This window comes from Tetrao urogallus (genome assembly GCF_951394365.1).
Source record: "Tetrao urogallus genome assembly, chromosome: 7".
In the NCBI taxonomy this organism is placed as follows: domain Eukaryota; kingdom Metazoa; phylum Chordata; class Aves; order Galliformes; family Phasianidae; genus Tetrao; species Tetrao urogallus.
The window spans coordinates 2767773-2791149 of record NC_136820.1 but is presented as its reverse complement, the minus strand read 5'-3'; the positions used below and the strand labels follow the sequence as shown (position 1 = coordinate 2791149).

Here is a 23377-nt window from a genome sequence, read left to right as displayed (position 1 = left end):
TGCAAAGAGGTTTTGATTTAAAAAAAAAAAAAAAAAAGTGGGAGGTCAAAAAAAGGGGTTTTAAATGAAAACCTGAAGTAATGATATTGAAATATATTCATATTCACTGAGGTTTTTTTTAATTGTAGCTTTTTGTGTTTTGTATGAGATGGGTACAGAGCCTTTCTTCTCTAAACCAGTATCTCTACGAACAGGTCTTTGTGTTTTTTTCCCCATTCTATCAGTGGAGGTATGTAGTTCCAAGAACAGTATCTAGTGTCTTATGACAAGGCAGACTAACTACACAAATCCAAAATGCAGGCTGCATTGATCTTGCTGTCATTAAATGTTTCATAGTTGTGTGCTAACCTATGCAAAACGAATGAGTGCTCTTAGCCCTTTGTGTTGCATGTGTTCATACACCACATCAACTGGCCTTTCCTGGACTTTTAACTTCAGGAAGCAAGCCAGAGACAGTGTTGTAGCCTTATCTTTTGAAAAAAGCAGCACTGTTTGATATTAGGTAGATGTTATTCTGTCCATTACACCACGCACAAATTTTCTACTAGAAAGAAACACTTTTCATCATTACTTTTTTAAAATTTGTGTAAGAAAGACTTAAAAAACTAAAGTAACTCATTCTCTCTCTTAAAACTCATTCTTACAGGGAATTTTTCTGATCAGCTGAGTCTAAGGTATTGTTAATGCACATGATATTTGCATGGACTAGGTTATATGTCCATTAAAGGGACATCTAACCTTTACTCTAAGTAGTAAGAAATAAAACTTTACCACTTCACAGATCTCGATATAAAGCCATCACTAGAATTTAGAGTTGGATCTTCGGGATGTAAATGAAGGCTGCATTGGACTTCTCTGGAGGTTACAACATCAATAGTCACTAAGCAAGAACAGCATATGAGTATTTCAAAATATACATATATATATTTTTGACTAAAAACTATTTTATCTGATTTGCAAACATCAAGAGAGTTAATTCTGAAACCAGTAGGTAGGGGGCCTGCAGCAATGCTCTTGCTTAAGACTTGTTTTTCCTTATATACTAATGATCAGTAATAAATGTCAAAGTTTATTAATTAACTGCAGGTCAAGACAGAATAAGGCAGAATAAGACAGAATTTCAATTTACTTTCCCTTTTATCCTGAGTACAGAACACTTAAGACAACTACAAACAAATGCTACTTCGTATTTTCCAAGGGGTTGCACACCATCAAGGGCAGCCCACAGAGTTTGTAACTGAGAAGCACACTGCAGGAGCTGTGATAAAACCGAGCTCCTAGTCAGCCAAATAAAAAGGATAATACAAATTATTCCACACATACCACAGGCTAAATTCTCTCTCGTCGGATGAATGAAGAAGACAGAAAAGCTGGTGTTCTTGTGTGGTGTCACTTCAAAGTAAAGCAGTTCTGAATCATCTGGAAATAAAATTACTATTTAGTGGTATTTCCTCATTAAGTCTGGACTCTCGGCAGAATTACATGTCAGAATTTTACAAATACTGGTGCAACAGAATGGAATTACTCATTACATTAGCAACATATTTTATCCTTCCAGGAGATTTAAAAATATACATGTATATTTTTAATATTCAGAGTACATTATTAGAATTAAGGACTTTTGATCATTTAAAATGCTCTGCAAGTAATGACAGCTTTAGCAAGGGAGTAGTAAATCTGTTGACAACCAGTTTAGAAGTTAGTTCCTCTCATATTCTGTCATTACTTCCAACTTACCTTCACTTAGACACCTGTCAGAGACACAGCTGCTAATAAGACTGTTATATGCCACCTGATGTCGAAGAATCTCTATCACAGCAGGCACACACTTCGGGTGGGTAAATGGGATTTTACTCAGCAAGGCTCCTGCTAAATTTGATTTTTCGGGGCCCTTGTTTATGAAATAGCAGTGCTTTGGGCAATCTGGAAGAGACTGAACAACAAATACGGCGACATTTGAAACGCTGAAAATAAGGAAACAAAGAAATTAAGGCCCAACACTGCCAAGCAATTGCATGATCTGACAGCAAAGGTACTTTTGGAAGGCACGCTTATAGCAAGTTCATCATGTGTCTCTGCATTTCAACACAAGTATAATCTATAGACAGAAGCTAAATGAGATCATTTTGCAAAAGTATATTAGTGCAATATATCCAAAGCTACAAGTCAAGTACTCAGGAGTTCAAGTCCAATTCTTCATAGCAGCCCTAGAGACTACAGAAATGTTTAACAAACAAAATCTTTGCTCCCAGGAGCAAAGCAGTGCTGGCAGTGATTTTAGAATCAATTAGAAGTGGAATATTATGTTGCCTACTTCAGGGTACCAACTGGGGAGCTGTCTCTTTAAGAACAGGGCTGGTCTGTTAATTAGCAAGGTCTAAATTAAGAAGAGCTGGATAAGAAAATAGAAGAGCTTTTCTGTGCATGTCTGTGTAACAGAAGGATTTCCATTACATTTTTTTTTTTAGGGTTAGAACTCTATTTCTAGAAATGAATCAGTAAATAAAGTCTTAAAACTCAGAAGCAAAACAATCATCAGGTATTTTAGAGAACTGCTGAATAGTTAGAACCTGTCATGTGTCCTTAATGGAAATGAAAGCTTCCTATCTTCTGGGTCTTGTACACGAGAACTTCACTACTTGATTCTAACGTGGTGTAAGTTCACTACTACTATCTTCTGTAGCAAAGTCACAAGTAACCCAAAGTCCAAGAACATAGGCAGTAAGCTTGGTGATAATGGAAGGGAAAGAAGTATTCCCTTGGTGCCATGAATTGCAAAAAACAGTGCTTCCGAGCAAGGAGATCTTTGAAGCTCGTCTTGTACACACATTTTGAGACACAGCATCTTAGCCACCATTTTCTATTCTAAAACAGCCTAAATGAAATATTTTTCTAATAAGATAGCTTCAAAAGGAAGCCATCTGCAGTCAAATGGCCACGGCTCTAAATAGCAACTGACATCACGGTGGTAATGCTTTACACTTCTCTTCCTGCCACTCCCTCTAAAAGGAATCAGTATTTTCAGTGTTATTCAATCAAGGAGCCTGTTTCTGTTACAGAGTTTTGCTGCATGTTTATCACTAAGTGCTGATCTGAGACGTGCTCCTCACACCAGACAGTAAGTTTCCTTCTTTTTAAAGCAGTAATGAGAAAGTTTTGAACAATAGTTTAAAGAGTAAGCATTTGGATTGCACAAAGACAAATTAGTATGACTTCAGCAGCCATGAATACAGTGCCTCATTAACACAGATGACAAGTTTGCTTACTTCAAAGAATCTGTTATTTCTTAAGCTATTTGAACTATTTCCTAAAGAGTACTGAAATCCTGTTGGGGTTCTGGGAAGCCCATGTTGTTTACTATGGAGAAATATATTTCAGTATATTCACTGCACAAGGGCAACATCTGTCAAACATGCAGTATACTCACCACAATGAAACAGGAGTTGTGCGTAGACAAATCTTCTCTGCCTTTTTCTTTAAGGGCAGATTGAATAATCAGCTCATACAAAGGAGCTAGTTTCAAGGCAGTAATCTGAATTCCTGAAACCAGAAGATGTTTTTTTATTAGCTTTTAGATTAGATTGTACATGAAAACTAGTTTTTACAAACTAAAGAAAACAACATAAACACATTAGCCTTCCTTCTTTTTTGCTGATGGCAATCAACAACTTCAAGATATTTTAGATAGTGTTTAACAACTTTGCCTTGGCTTTAAAAATTGATGTACAGGTTGATACAGTACAGAAGATTTTCTACCCCAGAATCCACTTTTAATTGTACTACATTACCACGAGTGGTCACAAATTACTTAGTCTTAAAAACAATCGTAACGTGCCTGTGAGCATCTGTATCTCTTCAATATTGGATAAGGACAGAGGAATAGGCTGATGAAACTTCAACAAAAAATAAGCTGACAAATCCATGCTGAGTTCATTGGTCAGTGGTAAAAAAGTAGGGTTGCTGGCGAGAAGAGACAAAAAATATTTTTATATATAAAACAAAGACTTCTAGGGCAAGGCCATAATCACATCTCTAGTGTTTTACTCTCACCTGTACTCTTCTTCTTCAATAAAAGTTTTGCATTCTAAGCGCAACTACAACCCCTGTGTGCTAAAACAAGTTTAATGTGAACACTGGCAGAAGGGAAAAATGAGCTGTGGGGGAAACTGAGGAACAGGGCAGAAGAAGATTTGCTCTCAATCAGTCTGTAGTGACTTATTTTGAAGAATGACTTCAGATTTTCCCTCCTGGCTCACACCGAAGTAATGAAATATGGTGTCAATGTCTATGGTGGGCTGACAAACTACTTTGCATGATTTAGGTATAAATACACCTTAATGCATGCATCATTTACTCTAGAAATGTATTGCTTGTTGAATAGTAGGATGCTAAGTAATATCCCAGTGGCTTCTTCTGGCTTCAAATCTGTGAATAAGCCCATAACTCTGTGCAGTTGACAGCTAAATAGCGACATAATAATTTTAAAGTTCATTTGGGAAAACAGTAAAAGCCACAGGTATGCAAGTTATAGCTTATAAGGGATAAAGACATCAACAGCACAGAGCTTCCTCAGCAAGCTGTGTATCCACTCTATTAGCAGAGTCTAAATGCAAGTTATGCTGGGGTCCACACCAGCAATTTGTAAATCCATTGCCATATTCAGAAGCACTCAGAACCTCACCCATCTTCTCCAGCTTGAGAGTCTACAACCAGTGGAGAAAGAGGAAGCTTGTGGAGCACATCTGTGCCTTCAACAGTTACAACTGCTTTTGTTCCACACACCAGAGAACCTGGGGGAGAAAGGAAACCGACTTTCCCCATTTCAGAGTAGATTAATCCTATGCACACAAAACACTCATCAGTAAGGAAAGCTGAGATTCAACTGACAGCAGCCGGGCAGAAAGGAGAAGCTCAGACCGTGCACACTGCATGGCCAGAGCTGCCCACTGGTGGTTTCAGCAGTAGCTGGGCTATGCCATGGAACAGCTCAACCCACCACTTTGTTGGAGTTGTTGTTTCATGCTGGCTAGGTATTTGTTCTGTTTGATACCACTCTCGCTTCAATTTGCATCAGTAGGCAAGAAATGGGAAAGCAGTTTGCTGATGAACATTGCAACTGTGCCGAGCAGCATCACATAAATCTTTCTATTTCATTTAACAGGAAATGATAGCAAAACAAACATCCTAGGTTTTCCACTAGGAAACTTTCAACATAGAGTGGGGACACAGTAACAATTCTGACTTATTTTTGAGTTTCATTAATGTCTTTTACTTAAAAAAAAGGGTAATGATGAAAAACTTGTCTATTATATAATTATTTCCGGTTTCCTAGCTTTACCAGGATTGAGCTCTGCTTCCAAAATTTGATATGGAGAAATGTAAAATTCGATGTTCACAGGAGTTCCTGGGAAATTAAAAACAACCAAGAAAACCATCAGTATACATGTCAATACAGAACATTTGTTAGGTATCTTGATGCAAAGGGGAAAAAAAAGAAAAGTACAGGATGGGCAGAAAGGATACCTCGTGAGGTATCTCTAATTACAGCACAGGTCCAAATCACAGCGTTTTCTCAGTGTTTAACAGCTTAGTCCCCAATACACGAAGTCATCAGACATCTTTCAAAGGTTTTATCTTGCACAATAACCTTTTGTTGTGCCTTAAGAGATATTAGCTGAACTTCCAGCTTTTAGCAACTAGTCTGAAGTATAAGAAGAATTCATAATGCTGCTGTGCAACAGCATAATGTTAGCACTTACTAGAAGTACTTTTATGAACTGTGACTCACAATTGAAGCTCACTACTGATGAGGCATAAAAATTTACTGTATTTGCCTTTCATGCAACATCAGTATTATCTGGGCTCATCGCCATCTCACAGTTACTCCCAAAATGTGGCTTCCCACATAACCTCAAAGTTTTGTGGCTTTGCTTTTAGGCAGCTGCAAAGGCAATGCTACAGTAGCTGATAAGCCACCTGGCCTCCTTGTCTTTCTTCCTTGGCTGTGTGTCCCTACAGTATCAGAGAGCGGAGACCCAGTGAGTCCATAAAGCACACACACTTAAAACAGAGGATCTTTTCTATTAAAAAAAAATAAATTAAAAAAAAAAAAATACAACAAGATCAGTGCAGTGGGGTGTTTCATTACAGTATTTTTAAACTAGTGAAGGAAATAATAATAATAATCACCTCCAGTTCTTGGCACCAGGTGTCCTACTTTTCCATGAAGTACTTCAGTAACTCTGTTTACATCCTGTGATCTAGTTCAAAACATCTTGATTAGTGTTTCCTAAGTTGCAGTGCTGCTGAGGTTGATGTAAAGGATAATTTGCACTCTTAATCAGAGACAGTGCTTTCTTGGGAAGTGGATCATGTTTCCATTTGTTACATCAGCTTCCAAAATACTGTCATTCCACTCATGCATTACTTAGGCTTCCAGCTTCCTTTAGCCCTGTACCTCAGCTTTTTCAGGTTGAAATTTGTTGTGTTGTTTACCAGAATTGAAGGGAACAAAAATACAGGCATGAATGGTTGAGCAAAGAGTGGCAAAATAACCTGGATAAACTGAAACAAATGGAGCCGATCTCAAACCTCAGATATGATTGTAAATGTACAGTTATGTAGGTGTGCATTAAAGCTCTGCAGTGCATTGACTGATCTCATAAAAGGGACAAATAATTTATTTAACTGAAGTAATATTAGCAAGGATGTGATGTCAAGAAGGAAAGCATTGCCCTCAACTCTGCTTTTCTGAAAAGAATGAAAAAAATCACTGTTGAATAACCAGAAGGTTTAGGGAAATCTGTTTACATCCATCTGCAAGCCTGCTCCTCAAAAGGAGAAATGAGAAAAGGAAGGATGGAAGGAAAGATACTGCACCCATTCTCCTCTCTAGAGCTTGAAGAGAAAAATGAGATACCCAAAAAAGCAGGACTACCAAAGGCATATTCTACTGCTGCAAAAATAGATGGGATTTAAAAAAATGATTGACTAAAAAAATAAAATTATCAATGACTCTACAACATTCTGTCTTCTCCCAGCAGCTGTTTTCACACACACACACACACCCAGGCTGGGTGGCTAACCAGTTTCACTGCAAGCCTCTGAGATAAAGCTCAGGAGTTCAGCAGCTGATCTTGTTTGGTGTCCCTGAGGCTGGCAAACCACAAAACGTCTTCCAGCTTTCCAGTGGGAGAAAATTCATTAGTTTTCCACATCCTGCTCCATAATTAGATCAGCTGCCTTGTTTTTTTTTTTTTTTAGCAAAATGCAAGGCTGGAGGTAGAAGTAAAGGGAAAGGAAGGAAGGAGTAGACTTCAAGTTACCTGTGTAGAAGGGACATTGAATAAAGATCTTTTTCAAGGGATTGCAATGCAAGGTAACCCTTAGCTTTCATTTCACTGGGAGAGAGAGAAGATGCATTACTGTGCTTGTAAGTACACGGAAGCTAAATTATGGATTTTAAGTCTTTCAAGTAACAATTAGTTGCAACCTGTTTCCTGGAATTTGATACAGATTTGACAGGTCTTCTAGAATCTTTCCAAATGCGTCATAGTTCTTCATCCTAACAATAAAAAGCAGTTAGTACCACGCCACTTAATGAGATGGATAGTAAGTTTTTTATACCTAACTTGTTAGAAAAGGCATCATTTGAAACAATGACACAGTCTCCCTTCTTATCAGATCTGGCATGTAACAGTACTGCTTTTGAGTTTTCTTAGAAGATACCAGGAAATGTAAATCCTTGGCTCTGCTGCAGAAAGCAATGTAATTATAGTTGACACTATTTAAATATGCATTACTGAAAGCAATAAATGTGCATGATACACAAATCTGACAGCTCAAGATGTAGCTCATCAGCTGCAAGCACTCTCCCTGATGTCCCAATGAATCTAGTCATGTAGTAACACTTCCCCAACACCGTGCACTCATACAATGTTCTTTTCATCAAAATATCAAGGACTGTATTAACAGTGCACTTCACAGCTCCCTGCTGAACTCTCCATGCTGCAGTCACACTGATGGCCATGCTCAAGGCTTACCTCCACTCTCTGCGTGCAGGTAGGGCTGCACTGCGTGGCCACAGACAGACCAAGTAAAACCTGCTGGACTTTCACACTGGGACAAATCTTCCCACAGAGAAACGTAAGCAGGTTGCTCTACTTCATTTATGACTTTCCAACTGGACTCTTTGGGAAGTGGGGGAAAGAGAGGGGAAGCAGGCATGCAGGTACGGGCACACACATAGTGCCAGCCTGTGCCTTAGGACCAACTGAAATATTGCACTAGGCTCTGCAGAAGTGATATTTGCACTGTATGTCATATCCTCACAAAAACAAGAATGCTGCCAAGTAGTTACCACTGGCACTGTGAGTGCTATCTACCATCACTCAGAACAGAACTGCTGGCAGTTAACGCCTCTAGGAGTCAAAAACCTACGAAAATGCAAGTTAAAGCTCCAAGACAGCTGTTTACACCTACAAAAACAAACATAACTTCATTTATGAGGAAAGAGGACTAGGAAAAAAAAAAAAGATGAGTAAGGTGCAGGCCTGATTTGTATTTTTTTTTTTTCCTGAAGCCAACAAGAATACCAGTATTGAACAGCTCCATTCAGCTGGCAGCTCGAGCCCACGTACCGCTGTACAACGTTGCCCTCTACCACCCACAGGAGCAGATGCAATTTAGCTGTTTTCAATGAAGTGACTTGAGAAAAACAGTAAAATTCTATGTTATCCTTGAAGTTACAGATTGTGATCTGGAAATAACAGTGTCAACCTTCAAATGCAGAGCACTGAAACCAGCCTCCCACATAAAATCCCATAAAAGCCGTCAGTCTGTTGTTTTCCCAACTCCAATTATTGTTTCCAGATTCTTGCATTGTTTCGTTACACAAATATTTGTGTTACTACACCCAAACCATCCTAGCCTTGACTTCTCCACAGCATTCAGGGAAACAAGACTCAGGAATTCCTTACCATTCAAATGAGACTCCACACACAATTCTTTACCTTAGGTGCTGCACCAAGTCATCACAAACCTACAACAGGAGAGAACAGTTTCGTGTTTCTGATCATCATTCGTGAAACATCTCAGAGAAACACACTGATAACGATAAGCTTATTCCTTATTGCTTTAAATTATAAATTATTAAAAATATTAAGTTAACATCATTATATTGTTTTATTATCGTAACAACGAGAGCTCTGTGGAAGAGGATATAATTAGCTGAAATCACTTGTTGGTATATTAGTTTCAGGGAAGGAAAAAAAAAAAAAAGCACCTTTGCCAGTTTTTTCCTTTAATAGGCAGTTACTGTGCTAAAATTCCTGGCTATGCATTTCCCTAGTAATACTGCCCAGCATCAAGTGATTTTTATCAGTAAGCATTTGTGCTTTACATTAATTTGCAGTTAGTTTGGTCCCTTTTTTTCCAGGAATTTCGAGTTATTCTGTTTAACTAGCACAGGGCTATTGATCATAGTTTATGCTTCCACCCACAGACAATTAGTCTGCAGCAGCTAGTTGTTTTAACTGTGATCCAAATGCTCGCTTGTAACACCAAACAACTGCACAAGATGCTATGTGAACTGCAGTGGTATTTTGCCAATACCTTAAATATTTTGCAGGAAAAAAAAAAAAAAAAAGATCCTTATTAGCAGGAATGCATATACTTAAAAAGAAGGAAGAAGGAAAAACAATCTCTGGTAACAGCTCCAAGACATTCAAAGACATCTGCACTGGTAAGGTATATTGCACTACATCTTGGCTGGAGACTATTTTATAACCCTATATTTATGCAGGGTACCAGAAACTTCTTGGAAATCGGGCACGTCAGCCGAGTTTCACCTTGATATTTGAGCTACAGTAATTAACATCTGTGCTGAGCCATAAGTTTAGGTGAGAGATTCGGATGCCTAATGGGGCACCCAGTGTCATGCAGAGACTGCCAGGTGTGACAAAAGCTTTCTGACATCATTGCTGAAAGCCAGGTGAGAGACTACAGGGAGGTGACAGCCAGAAAATTAACTTTACCACAGGAGCCTCTCCAAGGTGAGCCAGCTTTACATCCATCACCCTTCCATCCTTCTCCAGCTGTACTTCTATATAAAACATGTCTGAGGTTATGTAGCAGGCAGTCCCACTGGGGCTAACATGAGAGTTAAGCCTAAGGAAAGAGGGGAAAAAAAAATTCTGTATCTGAATGTCACTTGAAAAAAGGAAATGAGTGTAGTTTATTTGGTCGTGGGAAGAGACACCAAGGATGCTTTAAAAATAACTTCTCCTTGGCTCAGCTTATAAAAAATATCCAACCAGGCAATATAACCTTTCTCTGTTTCTTTATGCTGTTGTGTCAGCTTGCTGGAAACTGTTTATCTCAGTTTGCAGCTTTGGGACCTAGATATGAATTCCTTCTCTTCACTCAACCTCCCCCATAACTGCCACTTCCAATTAGCCTGTTAAGTCCACTCCAAGTGATGCATCTCAGAAAAACACCATGCTAAAAATGTAGTTGATAAGCCATCCAGATGGTATTCCTCACTGGACACGGGGCCCTGCTTGCTCATTTGCACTTTTTAATAAACAAACTTACCCTTTCTGTTTGGCTAAAGATTCCAATCTGTTCATCACAGAAAACAAAGATTTATCTGTAATAAGGGAAACGTTATTTAATTAAGTTGCAATGATTAAAAAGGAGAAACGTTATTATCCTGCTCTAAATGGGGTGATTTAGGTAATAAAAAAAATGATATCTCTTGCATGACTTCTTGTTATTAATGGTAACTGTGATTAATGAGTGTTGTGCTGAGTAGAGCTGCTTCTCAGGCTTCAAGAGTAGCTGTAGCCTGAAGGCTTAGCCCAAAGATGAGTCACAAGTATTGTAACACATCCACCTCTGTGTTTGCACGTTTGGCTTCGTCGTGCAGAATATTGCCAGCAGAGACAATCATACAGTTGTCTGAACTGGGAAGGAATGCTAAAAAAATAGACTTTGAGATAACTGACAGTTTGTTACCATTCAGAGTCCTCTGCAACTTCTCCATGCATGAGAGCAGCGGAGCATCTGGAGCATTACTGGCAGGAGATGGACGTGGCTTATCCTAGCACATAGGGGAAAATGAGAGACAAAGACCCCTTAAATAAGAGCCACAGAAGCACTTCACTGCCTGCAAGTTTCAGCACTCTGACACGCAGTCCAACGACACAGTACTTCTCTTTATCAAGCACAGAGGTGAGCTATGATTGTGGCTCTCTCCAAAGGGGCAGTCCAGAGTGGATTCATGAAAACTCCACTGTGCAGTAATCACACACTGGAGGCCTTTGGCGCAGAAAACCACTTTCCATTCCCTTTGCTTTTAGGCTGAGTAAAGGCTGTGGCTCCTAACATAAGCTGTTTTCACCACGCTACTAGAGACCAACCAGGAAAATGCATAGGTTTATGTTTTAGAAGGAATGAGTGAAAGTGAGAGCTCAGTAGGCACTATGGGGTGACTTGGTTAGAGTCAGGGTATAAGCTGTAGCTCAACTGGCAAGTAAACTCCCCATATTCTTCTCTGAAAACTCCATCACACTTCAAGTAACAAAGGACAGCCAGTGCTGAAACGCTTTCAGCATTGTCAAAGTCAGGACATCACTTTCAGAGGAACGCTTAAGCGTTAATAAAGCATTTTAAGCATTAAAAATGAAGAAGCATGGAAACAAGTTTTTATATTACGCTGATAGCGCTTGCAGTAAGCTGCCATTTACAGAGATGATTCTTATATATCATGAGCCACTGGAAAGGCAAGAAGCATGTACTGATTTAAGGTATATCACAGCAGAAAGAATTCCAAATAGCAGCTTAAGCACATCAGGATAGTTTTGCAAAAATAGCATTTTTTCCCAATTCTGTAAGTAAGAAGTTGTCTTTACACACTACAAATACACCAATGATAACGAATGGAAATTCATTATCGAAGTATCAGACTATTAGTACTAATCCCAGAAAAATTAAAGTAATGCAAGAAACAACTACTAGGGTATCAAATCTGTGCTTTTTATTACTGTTAAGTCAGAAGCCAGGCTTTAATAGGCGTTTAAAATTGTTGTTGCCGTTGTTTTTGTAAGACAAGCAGTTATTGAGTTGTCTTGGCAACTTGCTCTAATGCGAGTTATCCTTCTCTCACCTAATCTGAGGTCCTTACCATGCAAAAATGGACAAGTTTCAGAGTTTCAGTCCATGGTCTTTGTTGATATTTTAGATACAGCTGTTCCATTAAAGCATTTGTGGAAATAACTGCCACAGCACCTAAAAAATACGTCAAAACGTTCTAAATATAATTCTATGTATTTACATAAGCAACTGGAAAAGTTGGAGAAAGAAAATTATAAAATTTACTAAGATCATAGGTGTTATGTTTCAAAAGAGGAGGAAAGAAAACAATGGTTTAATTCTCAACAAATTTTGCATACAGATATCTAAATTTTGCAAGATTTCTGACAGAAGAAAGGAAGTTGAGGGCATAGGCAAGTAATCTCCATACTAAATACAGAGATGCTGCAAGACCTTCAGCTTGTTAAACAGCTTGACTTTCTTTACCTAAGCATGCTCTCGTATGTGCAATACTGAGAAACACTACAGCCTTGAACGTGCCATGGGATTCAGGCATTGAGATTTCTGTACCCACCTGGAGCTCACTAAAACAAAACTTGCTGAGGGGGTAATCCCAAAATGCAGTGAGTTGCAATTTCCCCACTGACGGAGACCAGCTCAAGACGCCTGGAACAGTTTTCCTCACCACCCCCCCCCCCCCCCCCCCCCATTAGAATAGGAAGAAAAGAAAATGAGGCCAGGAGAAACAACGTTTTCAGCCTATCACTGGTCTCTTTATAAACATTCATCCAGAAATTAAAGACTCAAATGAAGTTCTTTGGTTGAAATTTGGTTCATCCACGACCACTCATTCCTGAGGAATTAACCAGGAGCGAATTTCCTAATAAACCAGCCTGAGACAAACAGTGAGACTTCAGACTGATCAGTCAATGGCAATGAAAGCCCTGCAGCTTGTCCCACACTGCACTGTACTCCTTAGTACCAGAAGCATAGCAAAGTGCTTCTGTGACAAAGAGGACACAGCTGCTACATTAGAACCATCCTCAGAAGCAGGCTGGATGGAGAGGACACTGCTGCATCTACTGCATACAGCAAGCAAGGGTGGTGAGTGGGGCCTGATAGTATCTTTCTCCTAGCAGAAGAAGAGCAGAAATCCCAACTCACTAAAAAGAAGGCAATCTCATTCAGCTGGAGAAAGGAACAGAAACAGACCCCAAAAAGCTCTTGCAAACACCCTTACCAAGGGAAAATTCCCACTCACTCATGCCTTGAGGCCTGCAGCAGGGGAAACGCAGCAGTGGCTGCTGCCCACCCTGCTCCTCCATCTCAACCCACAGGAAACCAGGGCTCCTACTTGAAGCAGCTGCACCAGAGCACCCACAGGTGCTGTGCAAGGCAGGTAGCTTGCTCCCTCCCAGGGTGGGTCCCAGGACTTTGCCACTTTGTGAAGGCACTCACTTGACATTTGGTTACTGTTAAATGCTAGGTCTAGAGAAAGAAAAGCATGTCTCCTACATAAAACCCCATATGGCTGTGTTTCAAATTGTCTTGCAGCATACCTTCTGTTTTCAGCTGCGTTATCAGTTGCGCTGCAGTGCCTAACATAGCCTGATAATGAGATGGTCTGGGGCTTGTTTGTATGAACCTGAGTAAAAAGTAAATAGCCTGATGGCCTCTTTGAGATTACAGAAAAAATGGGCATGGAAATCTCAGGAGAGCTACAAAGTACATGTAAAAAAGCAGGTATTTGTCTTCAAACAGAAAGCTGTTCTGCAGGTCCCACTAGAAAAAGCCACTATGTCCGTGTTAAGAATCCAGTGCTTCATTCTTAGAGAAAAACATTACATTTTTAGAACTATTGTACACAGAATGTTTCTAACCAATGGAATCACAACCAAAATACTAGAACCATTGCTTCTACTTCCTTTCAAGAGGCAAAATACAGATTCGCTCTGAGATTTCACCATTAAATGAATGAATGGAAGACTAAAAGGACCTGACAACAGAGAAGATTTATTACTCAGACTTCTTTCCGGAATTATCTATGGCCTCTCAACTTATGAACTTGTAATTGGTGCTGCTGTCCCTGCTGTCTACAGAGGGTCCCATGCTAGGGTGCTGGTCCATCCCCTGCATGTGCCCGGTGAGCTGTAGGTGCAATTGGGGCAGTACGGGGCTGTCCTACTGGTGGCATCAGCATGGCTGCTGTCAGCACAGCCATTGCAAGCGATGAGGTAAGGAGAGCCCAAGGAGCCTGCTGCTCAGGTGTCTGTGGGTGCCAGGGAAGCTCCTGCTGTGGGGGATCAGTTGTAAACCTGGGTCCCACGTGAGGTGGAGGAGCAGGAGTGGCTGCTCAGTGGCAGCAGGGAGGGGGCCAAAGGCTGGCAGGGCTGGAGCAGCACTGGTTTGGGTGGTGGCTTTCTTCAAGCACTTGAATGGTGGGGCCTGTGGGTGCCACTTTCTCTGTGCCTTCTTCCTTTGGCGCTGCCAGCAGGCTCCTGTCTTGCCCAGCAGCCGCTCCCTGCATGGGCTGGAACCTGGTCTGCTCCTCAGGTGGCTCTCGTTCAGGTCTCCCTGCAGGGCAGGGCAGCCACCCCTCATCTCCTCGGGCAACTCTTAGCTGGCAGTGTTCAGGCAGTTGTGGATCATCTCTCTAGAAACGTGGGTGATAGTAGAAGAGTAAGTGAGAAATGCAAAGAAGAAAAGAGAGAAGAATTAGCTGCTGTCGGTTTGCAACTGAAAGACAGGAAGATACAGGAAGTAAGGCTTAATTGTTGAAGACAAATATGGGCATTAAAAAGCTCTTTCCGTCAGTTTACATCCTACAGCTTAGGCTGACTAAAACAAGATATGTTGCAAATATATTGAAATAAATAGACTCATCATATCCTGATTCATTTTTCTGTTCAGTCCAAGGGTTCAAACTGGGATATAACCCAAATCTATTTTATCCATATTTCTGCTACTCAGCAAAGCTACCTCGAAAGCACCCAGAAACATCCAGAGAAAGAAGTGGAGATCAGAACTTTTACTGTCATCCTCTTCTCTTTTATCACTAAGGCTTTATTTTATTAGAACTTCCATCTGTCCCACTAGAATATGGCAAGAGCTGGTTAATGTGTGGAACATAATTTATGTACCTTCCTATGAGCCACAAATACTTCTTCCTCTGCTGGAAATTCAGGAACTGAGGGAAATCTTTTGCAGTCATGGTGTATTTTGCTGAATCCATAAGATTAAGCTGACGGATGAAGCTTTTCATAGAATCATAGAATCACAGAATTACAAAGGACATCCTCCAAGACCATCAACCTCCAAGATCATCCAGTCCAACCACCTATCTACCACCAATATTTACCCACTAAACCACGTCCTTTAATACAACATCTAAACGTTTCTTGAACACCTCCATAGCTGATGACTCAATCACCTCCCTGAGCAGCCCATTCCAGCACTTCACAACGCTTTCGGAGAAGAAATTTTTCCTAATGTCCAACCTGAATCTCCACTGGCACAACTCGAGGCCAGTCCCTCTAGTCCTGCCATTAGGAGACTCTAGTCCTGTCACAGGAGAAGCAGCCAACCTCCACCTCACCACAACCTCTTCTCAGGTAGTTATAGAGAGCAATAAGGTCAGGCCCCAGTATCGACCCCTGGGGAACACCATCTGTGACCAGTTACTAGTTGGATATAAGTCCATTCACCATCTTTCACTGGGCCCAGCCTTTCAGCCAATTCTTTACCCAGCAAAGTACCTGTCTAAGCCACGGGCTGCCAGCTCCTCTAGGAGAATACTGTGGGAGACATGTTTTCAGATTGAAAACTCCCAAATATCCATTCCTTCCCAGTATTTCAAGCTTAAACATTTATTCATCGATGACAAAATAGTTTCCATTGTGACCCCACCAAATGATATTAAATTCGTCACTTTCAACCAGCCACAGAATTTCTGTGGAAAGCTGAGGACTGGGGAGATACGGCTATCTTAGTTTCAGCTGGGATGGATTTTCCTTCAGAGTGTGTGGTATGATGCTGTGTTTTTGGTTCTAGGAGAAAAACAATGTTGGTAACACACCAATGTTTATAGTTGCTGCTAAGCAGTTCTGCACAGAGCCAAGGCCATTCTCAGCAAAGGGCCCAAGGAACCATGAGGGAACAGATTAGGACAGCTGACTTAAACTGGCCAGAAGGATATTCCATACCATATGCCATCACATGAAAGGAATTTTGAAGGAGGTAGGAGCTCCCTGGCTCTTCCATTGCTCGGGGGGCTAGCTGAGCATTGGTTTGGAGGTGCTTGTGCATCGCGTGTTATATACGTGTATATATGTACGGTCATAACTCTTATCCTTTTCCTTTCCTGTATCTTAGTAAATAGTTTTCTCTCAACCCTTGAATTCTACTCGGTTGGTTTTTTTTTTCAGTTCTCTCCCCCCAACTGGAAAGAGGGGAGTGAACAAACAACTGTATGGTGCTGAAACACCTGCCAGGTTACACCACAGTACTGACTTTGCACTCCTCAGAAGAAATGTGAGGTAAACTTTTGGTTTCCTCTTCATCAGAAAAAGTTAGTGAGTCCTTTTCTTTCAGTATCCATGCTGCAGAAGCATCCCAGGCTGTTCCTTAATCCTGTACTGGAAGATCAGGAGGAGAGCCTGAGGACTCAACCAGCTCCTCTGGATCAGAAACAGAAAATGTTTCTGGTTCAGGTGGCTCAATTTTAATTATTCTTGTCTCAGTTTCACTTTAGTTTTCAGGTGCAGGTATTTCTGTCATGAGCCAATTTTTGCCCTGCCAATCGGCAGGTGAAATCCAAGAGCTGTCCGGGCGTTCCACTGAGAGATGCTCAAATGTCACCACGAGACCCACATGTCATCACAGTGACATCTCTGTGTGGCTCCCAAGGCCTGGCTGCCTGCAGCAACCAGAGCAGATGTCACTGACCAGCACTTGTTGCTGGTCCTGCACAGAGCCATGAGTGTTTGAACTTTAGTAAGGAAGTGCATTTTATTTAAAGGGGATCAGTCCCCACCTAGGGGTTGCTCTCCCTTCCCTGCGTGGTCCCCTTCTGGCCCTTCTGGTTTCCCAAGCAATGTTAACAAAAGAAAATAGCAATTTCCTCCCAGTTTCTCTCCGTTGCATTCAGATTTCAATAGCAAGGCTTCTGCAAGGCAGTAGCTGTGTATCCAGGTGATGCTCTGCAACATCAGCAGTCTCCCAGAGGCTGCTCTGTAGGTCCAACTAGAAAAAGGCACTAAGTGTATTTTGCTGATGGCATAAACAGGAGATGCCTAATTCCTATTTGGTTCCTACAATTTTATTTCATATTTTAGAGATTTAGAAAGCAAGCTAACAAAATCAGTGATGTTCTTTAAGCCTTTTAAATCACACTCCTCTCTGCAGGATCAAGTGCTTAATCTGTCAAGGTAAGGCTTGGTCTGGAGATGGTGTCTGGATGCAGGATGCAAATGTTTGAGGACAGCACTAATCTGGAGGAGCTGTTCTCTCCCTCCGGGGCAGAGGGGCCTTGCAGAGAGATCTTGACAAATGTGAGGGCTGGGCAGCCACCAAGTGCATGAAATTGCACAAGAGCAAGTGCCAAATTCTGCTCAAATTCTATAACTCTGAATATGTTGGCATTTCAGCCTTTACAAAGGAGGTGAAAGGTGATTAAGTAAATTGATGATGTAGTTGCACACTTGTGATAGATCTCACATCCCTAAATTTAGCTTGGCTTATGCTTTTACATATTCATCTGTTTTTAAAACTGGCATTAAAATCACTACAGGTGTAATCACGAGCTTTCACTGTGAGTTAAATGTGTATCCTTTTAAAAATACTTTCAGCAACTCTAAGGAAGCATTTTTGCTTATTTTTGCTTAAAAAAAAAAACAAACAAGTATTGAAATGTTCTCTGCTAAGCAAGATCAGATATCATGGCCAATACAAAATAAGTAGGTTTCTTCAGTCCAGAACATGAGATCATGTGCACTGCCATACCACAGTATTTGGAGTATTTGGTATTTTGGGGGTTATTTTCATAATTTCATATTTTCATAATAATATGTTCATAATTGTTTTCAAACATAAAATCCCAGGTCCAGAGCTTATTGGAGTCTCTGTGAATGTGACAACGACTCCTGTGGTTTGATCATGTTCTGAATAAGGAGAAAAGTGAATTATTTGTTCTTGAAAAGACTGATCCCAAAGGGGATGGAGGGGAGCAGTCATTCATGCTTTGTCTGCACAGCAGCTGTCCTGCAAACAAACAAGGACCTGAAGTGTAAGTAGTCACAGTCTGGCATGGTTGATAAGCCTAAGGTTCTCTTCTAAAATATGCAATATTTTCTGCTATGCTCAGCTGTATGTATTTAGGTAAACAATCTGAAATAGTTTTGCCACAGTAGGGATACTGCCATTTTTTCATAACAAGACAAATATTCCAAGACAAGTAGAGCCCTTCACACCAACACAAAACTGCAACATTGAATAAGATCTTACATGAGAAACAACTAAAGCACTGTCAGAAAGCTCCTCAGACCAAGGCGTTCCAGTATTCAGAACTACCATATCGAATTTCCATGCTCCAGAGAAGAGTTAGACCTTAAATAATTAAGGATGTTCTAAGTATAGCATCTCAGGGCTATTAGATACAATAATCCTTAACTGGGTCAGTTAATGGATTAAAAAAAGAGCAATTGGCTAAGCAGCCAATAGCAGATAAGAGGAACTACGGCATGAATCCTGCATGCCCACCTGCTCTAGATTACTATCAGCTCGTGCATTCAGCAAAAACTGCTTCTAAGAGAAACTTTGATGTGCGCAGTTACAAAATAATTTTCCCCAGATAAAGCTTCTGTCAGATAACGAGAGGTTATCTAATCCTCTTTGTACTAAAATTTATATGCTTCCTTAGAAACCTCCCGAGAATTCCATGATTACTGCCACTTTGTTTACTTTTTGTCATTTCTTTTCTGCATCTTGCTATATTCCTGGCACAGCAATAAGCTTGACAGCACGCACCGTGGGAACATTGGGATTAGTGTGAAAACATTTTCAGTAATTTCATACTTCATTCATTTCTGATGCTGTTTCCATTTCAGTGACCGGTACTTTGTTCTGCTGAGAAAGGATCAATAGATTTTCAAGTCATATTCCTGTATTCCAGTTAATTGTTTCCAGGAAGATGCTCTAGGTTTTCTACAGAAAAGGGAAAATGTTGCAGATTGTTGATCCTCTTTAAGGTTAATAATTTGGAAGATATTCTGGGAATACAATATTCAGAGCAGCATGCATTTTGTGTTCTCATTTGGGTTTTTTTTGGGGGGGAGATAGGAGATAGGCACTTTCTCTATTAACCTTTCCTCCAGTGTTGACTTTGTGGGTTTTTTTCAGCTAAGGAGTTAAATAATAAAGAATAAAAAAATCACAGCAATATCTTCACTGGCCCACTTCCAGCAGTGTACTGGAATCACATATTTCCAGAAGCCCTCAGCTGAACTGTCCATCAGAGAAGAGAACAGCCCACAATAAGCTGAAATACAGAACTGGGACACAGAGCTGTAAGTGGAAACCAGTGTTTCCAGTTAGAAGTGCAGGATGTGTGAGGTATCGCTGCGATCATCTGAACTGATGCTTGGTCAGATCACAGGTAATACTGTGTTTTTTCACAAAGTGCCGTGGGATTTGACAGCAATAAGCAGTGACATGGTTACAAAACGAGCATGCAGCAGGAACATGAGTCAGTGTTTATCAAAAATAATGATGCATTCAGTTCTTTCACCTATCCTAACTGTTCTTCCATCCAACCTTAGCTAAATCCGATGCTGCTTAGCTTTTATGAAGCAACAAGTTCATAGCCTAGCCTGATATGGTCTATAGTTTATAGCTATCATAATCCATAAATGCTACAGGATGTTTTTTCACCTTTCCTTAACTCTCTACATCATCTCCACAGTTACGGAGTGTAAATATTTTGTCCCTGACAGTAACATCAGAATACTTTATATTTTATTTCACTACAGCCATATAGACTGAGCCAGTTCAGATCACAGCTTACTGGATACATTTCTGGCACTGCAGACTGAGGCATGTAACGCTGACAAGCTTTGACTGCTTCCTCCTTTCACTGAAAATGATTAAGATCTTTTTGTGCCAGATGTATAGACAGATATCAAAAAATAGGTTCCTAGCAAATGGTCATGGATGTTGAAATGCACTGACTCTGACAGTGCATATCTTTTCCTCAGAGCAGTCTTACACTTGGTTTCTGATTGATGCTAGCACTATACTCTCCAAGTGTTCACTGCCTGAGTCTATTCCCAAAGGTACAAGGGACATGTGACTGTGACTTAAACTAACCTCATGAGCTGAACACAGGATGGCTGGCTTCACACGCAAACATTTTCCACTTACAGGGCTATAAAAGACAGCGTAAGTGATATTCATAACTGGGCATTCTTTGCTCATCCCACAACTCCCGTCTTTCTATGACTTCTCATCATTTTTATAGCCAGAAGCAGAAAATGCACCATTATTCAAGTTCTTTGGTGACTGGAGCTGAAATCGGTGAAACCATTTATTTATAAGCTGCTCCAGCACTCCTTCAAAATAAAGACAAAGTGCATGTGAAGGGCAAATAGCCCGTAGGTTATGGCAAAATCAGTAATACATTGATATGTTGGAGGTCCGCATTGAAAATGTTACTGCTATAAGGGGGGAGGAGGGAGAATGGGAGCTAAGAGCTAGTTGAGGAGCTGAAAATCATGAAAAGCACTGAGAAGGCAATTGAGGCAGAGAAGAGGTGAAATAGAGAAAGACAGAGCAACTGCGCAAAGGAGAGTTTTCCATTAGTAGGTCTCAAAGGTCAGGAGACAAAGTTGATTATCTCGTTTTTCCAGACTGGGAAAAAAGGAGATGGGGGAGAGAGAAAGTGACAGCTGAAGTCTGGATCAGAAACTAAGCTGCTTAACTGGCTCCACTGTAACAAACCTCCAACTGAAGTAAGGAGGAAGCCCTCAAAGGAAGAAAGAAAGGGATGAAGAAAGAGGCTGCAGAAACACAAGGGGAAGGACTCCGAAAAAGCACATAAAAATTGTGAAGAAGTAGAACTATGAAGAATGGGAGCAAGAGAAGAGGAGGGGTATGGAAAGCAGAAAAGGCATTAAAGGAAAAAGATGGAAGAAATATTGATATAGACATCTCTAAGATTAGGAAGAAAAAAAAAACAATATTTTTGTGTTATTTTTTATACACAAGTGCAAAATGACTTCTACTTCAAGCTATTCTGAACCAGTATTGGTCAGGAGGTGATTGTGAGGTCTAAGTGTTCTGGCTGAATATATATCAGGAACTGGGCTATACAATATGCAGACTGAAAAAGAATCAGCACTCAGTTGAAAATACTGGTTTCAGTAAAATAGTGTATGTGGGAGGAACACATTTTTCAGGAAATACAGTACCATAATGGAGCTCAGTACCAACTACGTATTGTGTATCATTCTGTTTGGATTAAGCATCCTCTCCTCTCCTATTTTGTAAAATCAAGCTAATTAAACTATAAATACATGTAGCAAACACTATAACGTATTTTAGTGAGAATATGTAATTAGAAATTTGGTAATTCCTTAACTATGTTCCTAGTAATGTTTGTGTTTGTCCTCATATCCCATAAGCCATAGTGCTGCAACTGAATCTCAGATTTCCAGATTCCCAGTCACCAACTAAAGTTATGGCATTTCTCACTGCTCTGCTGAACAATGGCATGAATGACCAGAAACTCATTACTCTCACATTTGTTATTATTCAAGGCACTTCAAAGAATTTCTTCTATAGGCACAAGGGTAAGAAAGCTGTGAGTGCCAAGTGCCATGACTAGCCTAGATGGAGAACTAAGAATAACATCATTTGGAAAGCAAAGAGAGTTAGCAAAGGCAGGTATCTCATCAGCCAGCAGTTTATTACAGTAATTCCACTATCTTGTTTTTAGGTTGCATGTGTCTGTTAGCAAGCGTAGGGGGATACATGTGACAGGACTGGAGGTGCTCATTGATGATGGAAAGCCCCTCAGAAAGGTGACACTGAAATGTCCTTGCACTGAGTCAGAGTAGTAGGAGCAACTGCCCACACAAACCTCCCATGTGTGTATGTCGATGTGTAGTGTTCAGAATCTGAACTGGATTGCTTCATTTTGTTAGCAGCTTGCATTTATCTGTGCACATCATAAATACATTCCCTGTACATGCTGTACAAGTTTCAAAAATGAAAATGAAGACCATCTCTGCCCTGTAGAGTTCAACTTCTACATATAGAAGGCAGACGAAAGTTGAGATGGAAGAGCGGCAGACAGTGGACTAGTCAAGAGCAGAGTCACTTACAAAGTGAGATTAAAATGAAAATTACCTGAATTCCAATTCAGTAGGCTGTCCACTAAACCCTGCAGCTGTAGAACCTGGCATCAGGCACGAAAATAAACTTGATCACAGAAGTATATAGGCCAGACATATGTCTACAGCTCCATTCTCTCTGTAATGAACAATTTCTCGTAACTGGCACAAGATGGTGGCAAATGAAAGCTTCTAGCTCTTTCCTTTTGTTGGTGGGGGATTTTTCCCAGAATACACGGTGGATTTGAGCCTGGGGGTTTTTCTTCAATCCTGCTACTTTTTGAAACTCCATTAAATCACAAATACGTTTCTCACATCCTTTTGCATTGGTAATGAAATGTTTTCTAATAAATTCTAATACAGCTGTGCAGGCAGCATAAAAGAGAAGAAATTACCCGTAATACCAAGAAATCCTACCAACTCTGTACTGATTTCAGCTCAGGAACTCAACACAAAGGCCCCCACACCCACAGACACTGCAGATGCCAGCCTAATTGATCTGCAATGAAATTGGAGGGTATCCACAAAAACCAGTAGGTGGTTTTGTTTCTTTTCCATTTTGTTCTCAGCAAAATGAAGTCTCTCTCACCCTGGAAGATTTCTTGAGATTCCAAAGGAAGAACAGATGTTTTCCGTGTGGCATGGTGCTGAAGACTGCACTTTCCAAAGATCAGGGTTCATTCGTCCATATAAATAGAAACCTAAGATAGAATGATAGTGTTACATTTGTTATGCTGTAGATACACACTGTGTGCAATGAAATGCATGCTATTGTAATGGGAACATGCATGTTTTGTTCTTAATTTTGTAACCTACGTAAGGAAGCTGCACATGACTGTTTTTTTCTGAAAGATTTGGAAGTATTTTCTGTATTTCATCTATCCTCAGCTTTCTGAAAT

The 23377-nt window shown here is 40.4% G+C and overlaps 1 protein-coding gene across 1 annotated transcript; it reads right to left on the bottom strand.

The window, feature by feature from the left end:
- Nucleotides 1–808: 808 nt before the first annotated feature.
- Nucleotides 809–13418, bottom strand: LOC306948433 (mediator of RNA polymerase II transcription subunit 1-like; the record flags this gene model as incomplete). Its single annotated transcript, XM_079538065.1, has 16 exons — nucleotides 809–855; nucleotides 1324–1419; nucleotides 1738–1933; nucleotides 3428–3540; nucleotides 3836–3960; nucleotides 4682–4790; nucleotides 5339–5404; nucleotides 6190–6260; nucleotides 7326–7400; nucleotides 7493–7564; nucleotides 9012–9040; nucleotides 10035–10167; nucleotides 10594–10648; nucleotides 11017–11101; nucleotides 12185–12288; nucleotides 13355–13418. 16 exons carry the CDS (start codon nucleotides 13416–13418, stop codon nucleotides 809–811), a joined length of 1440 nt encoding a protein of 479 aa, XP_079394191.1.
- Nucleotides 13419–23377: the final 9959 nt, after the last annotated feature.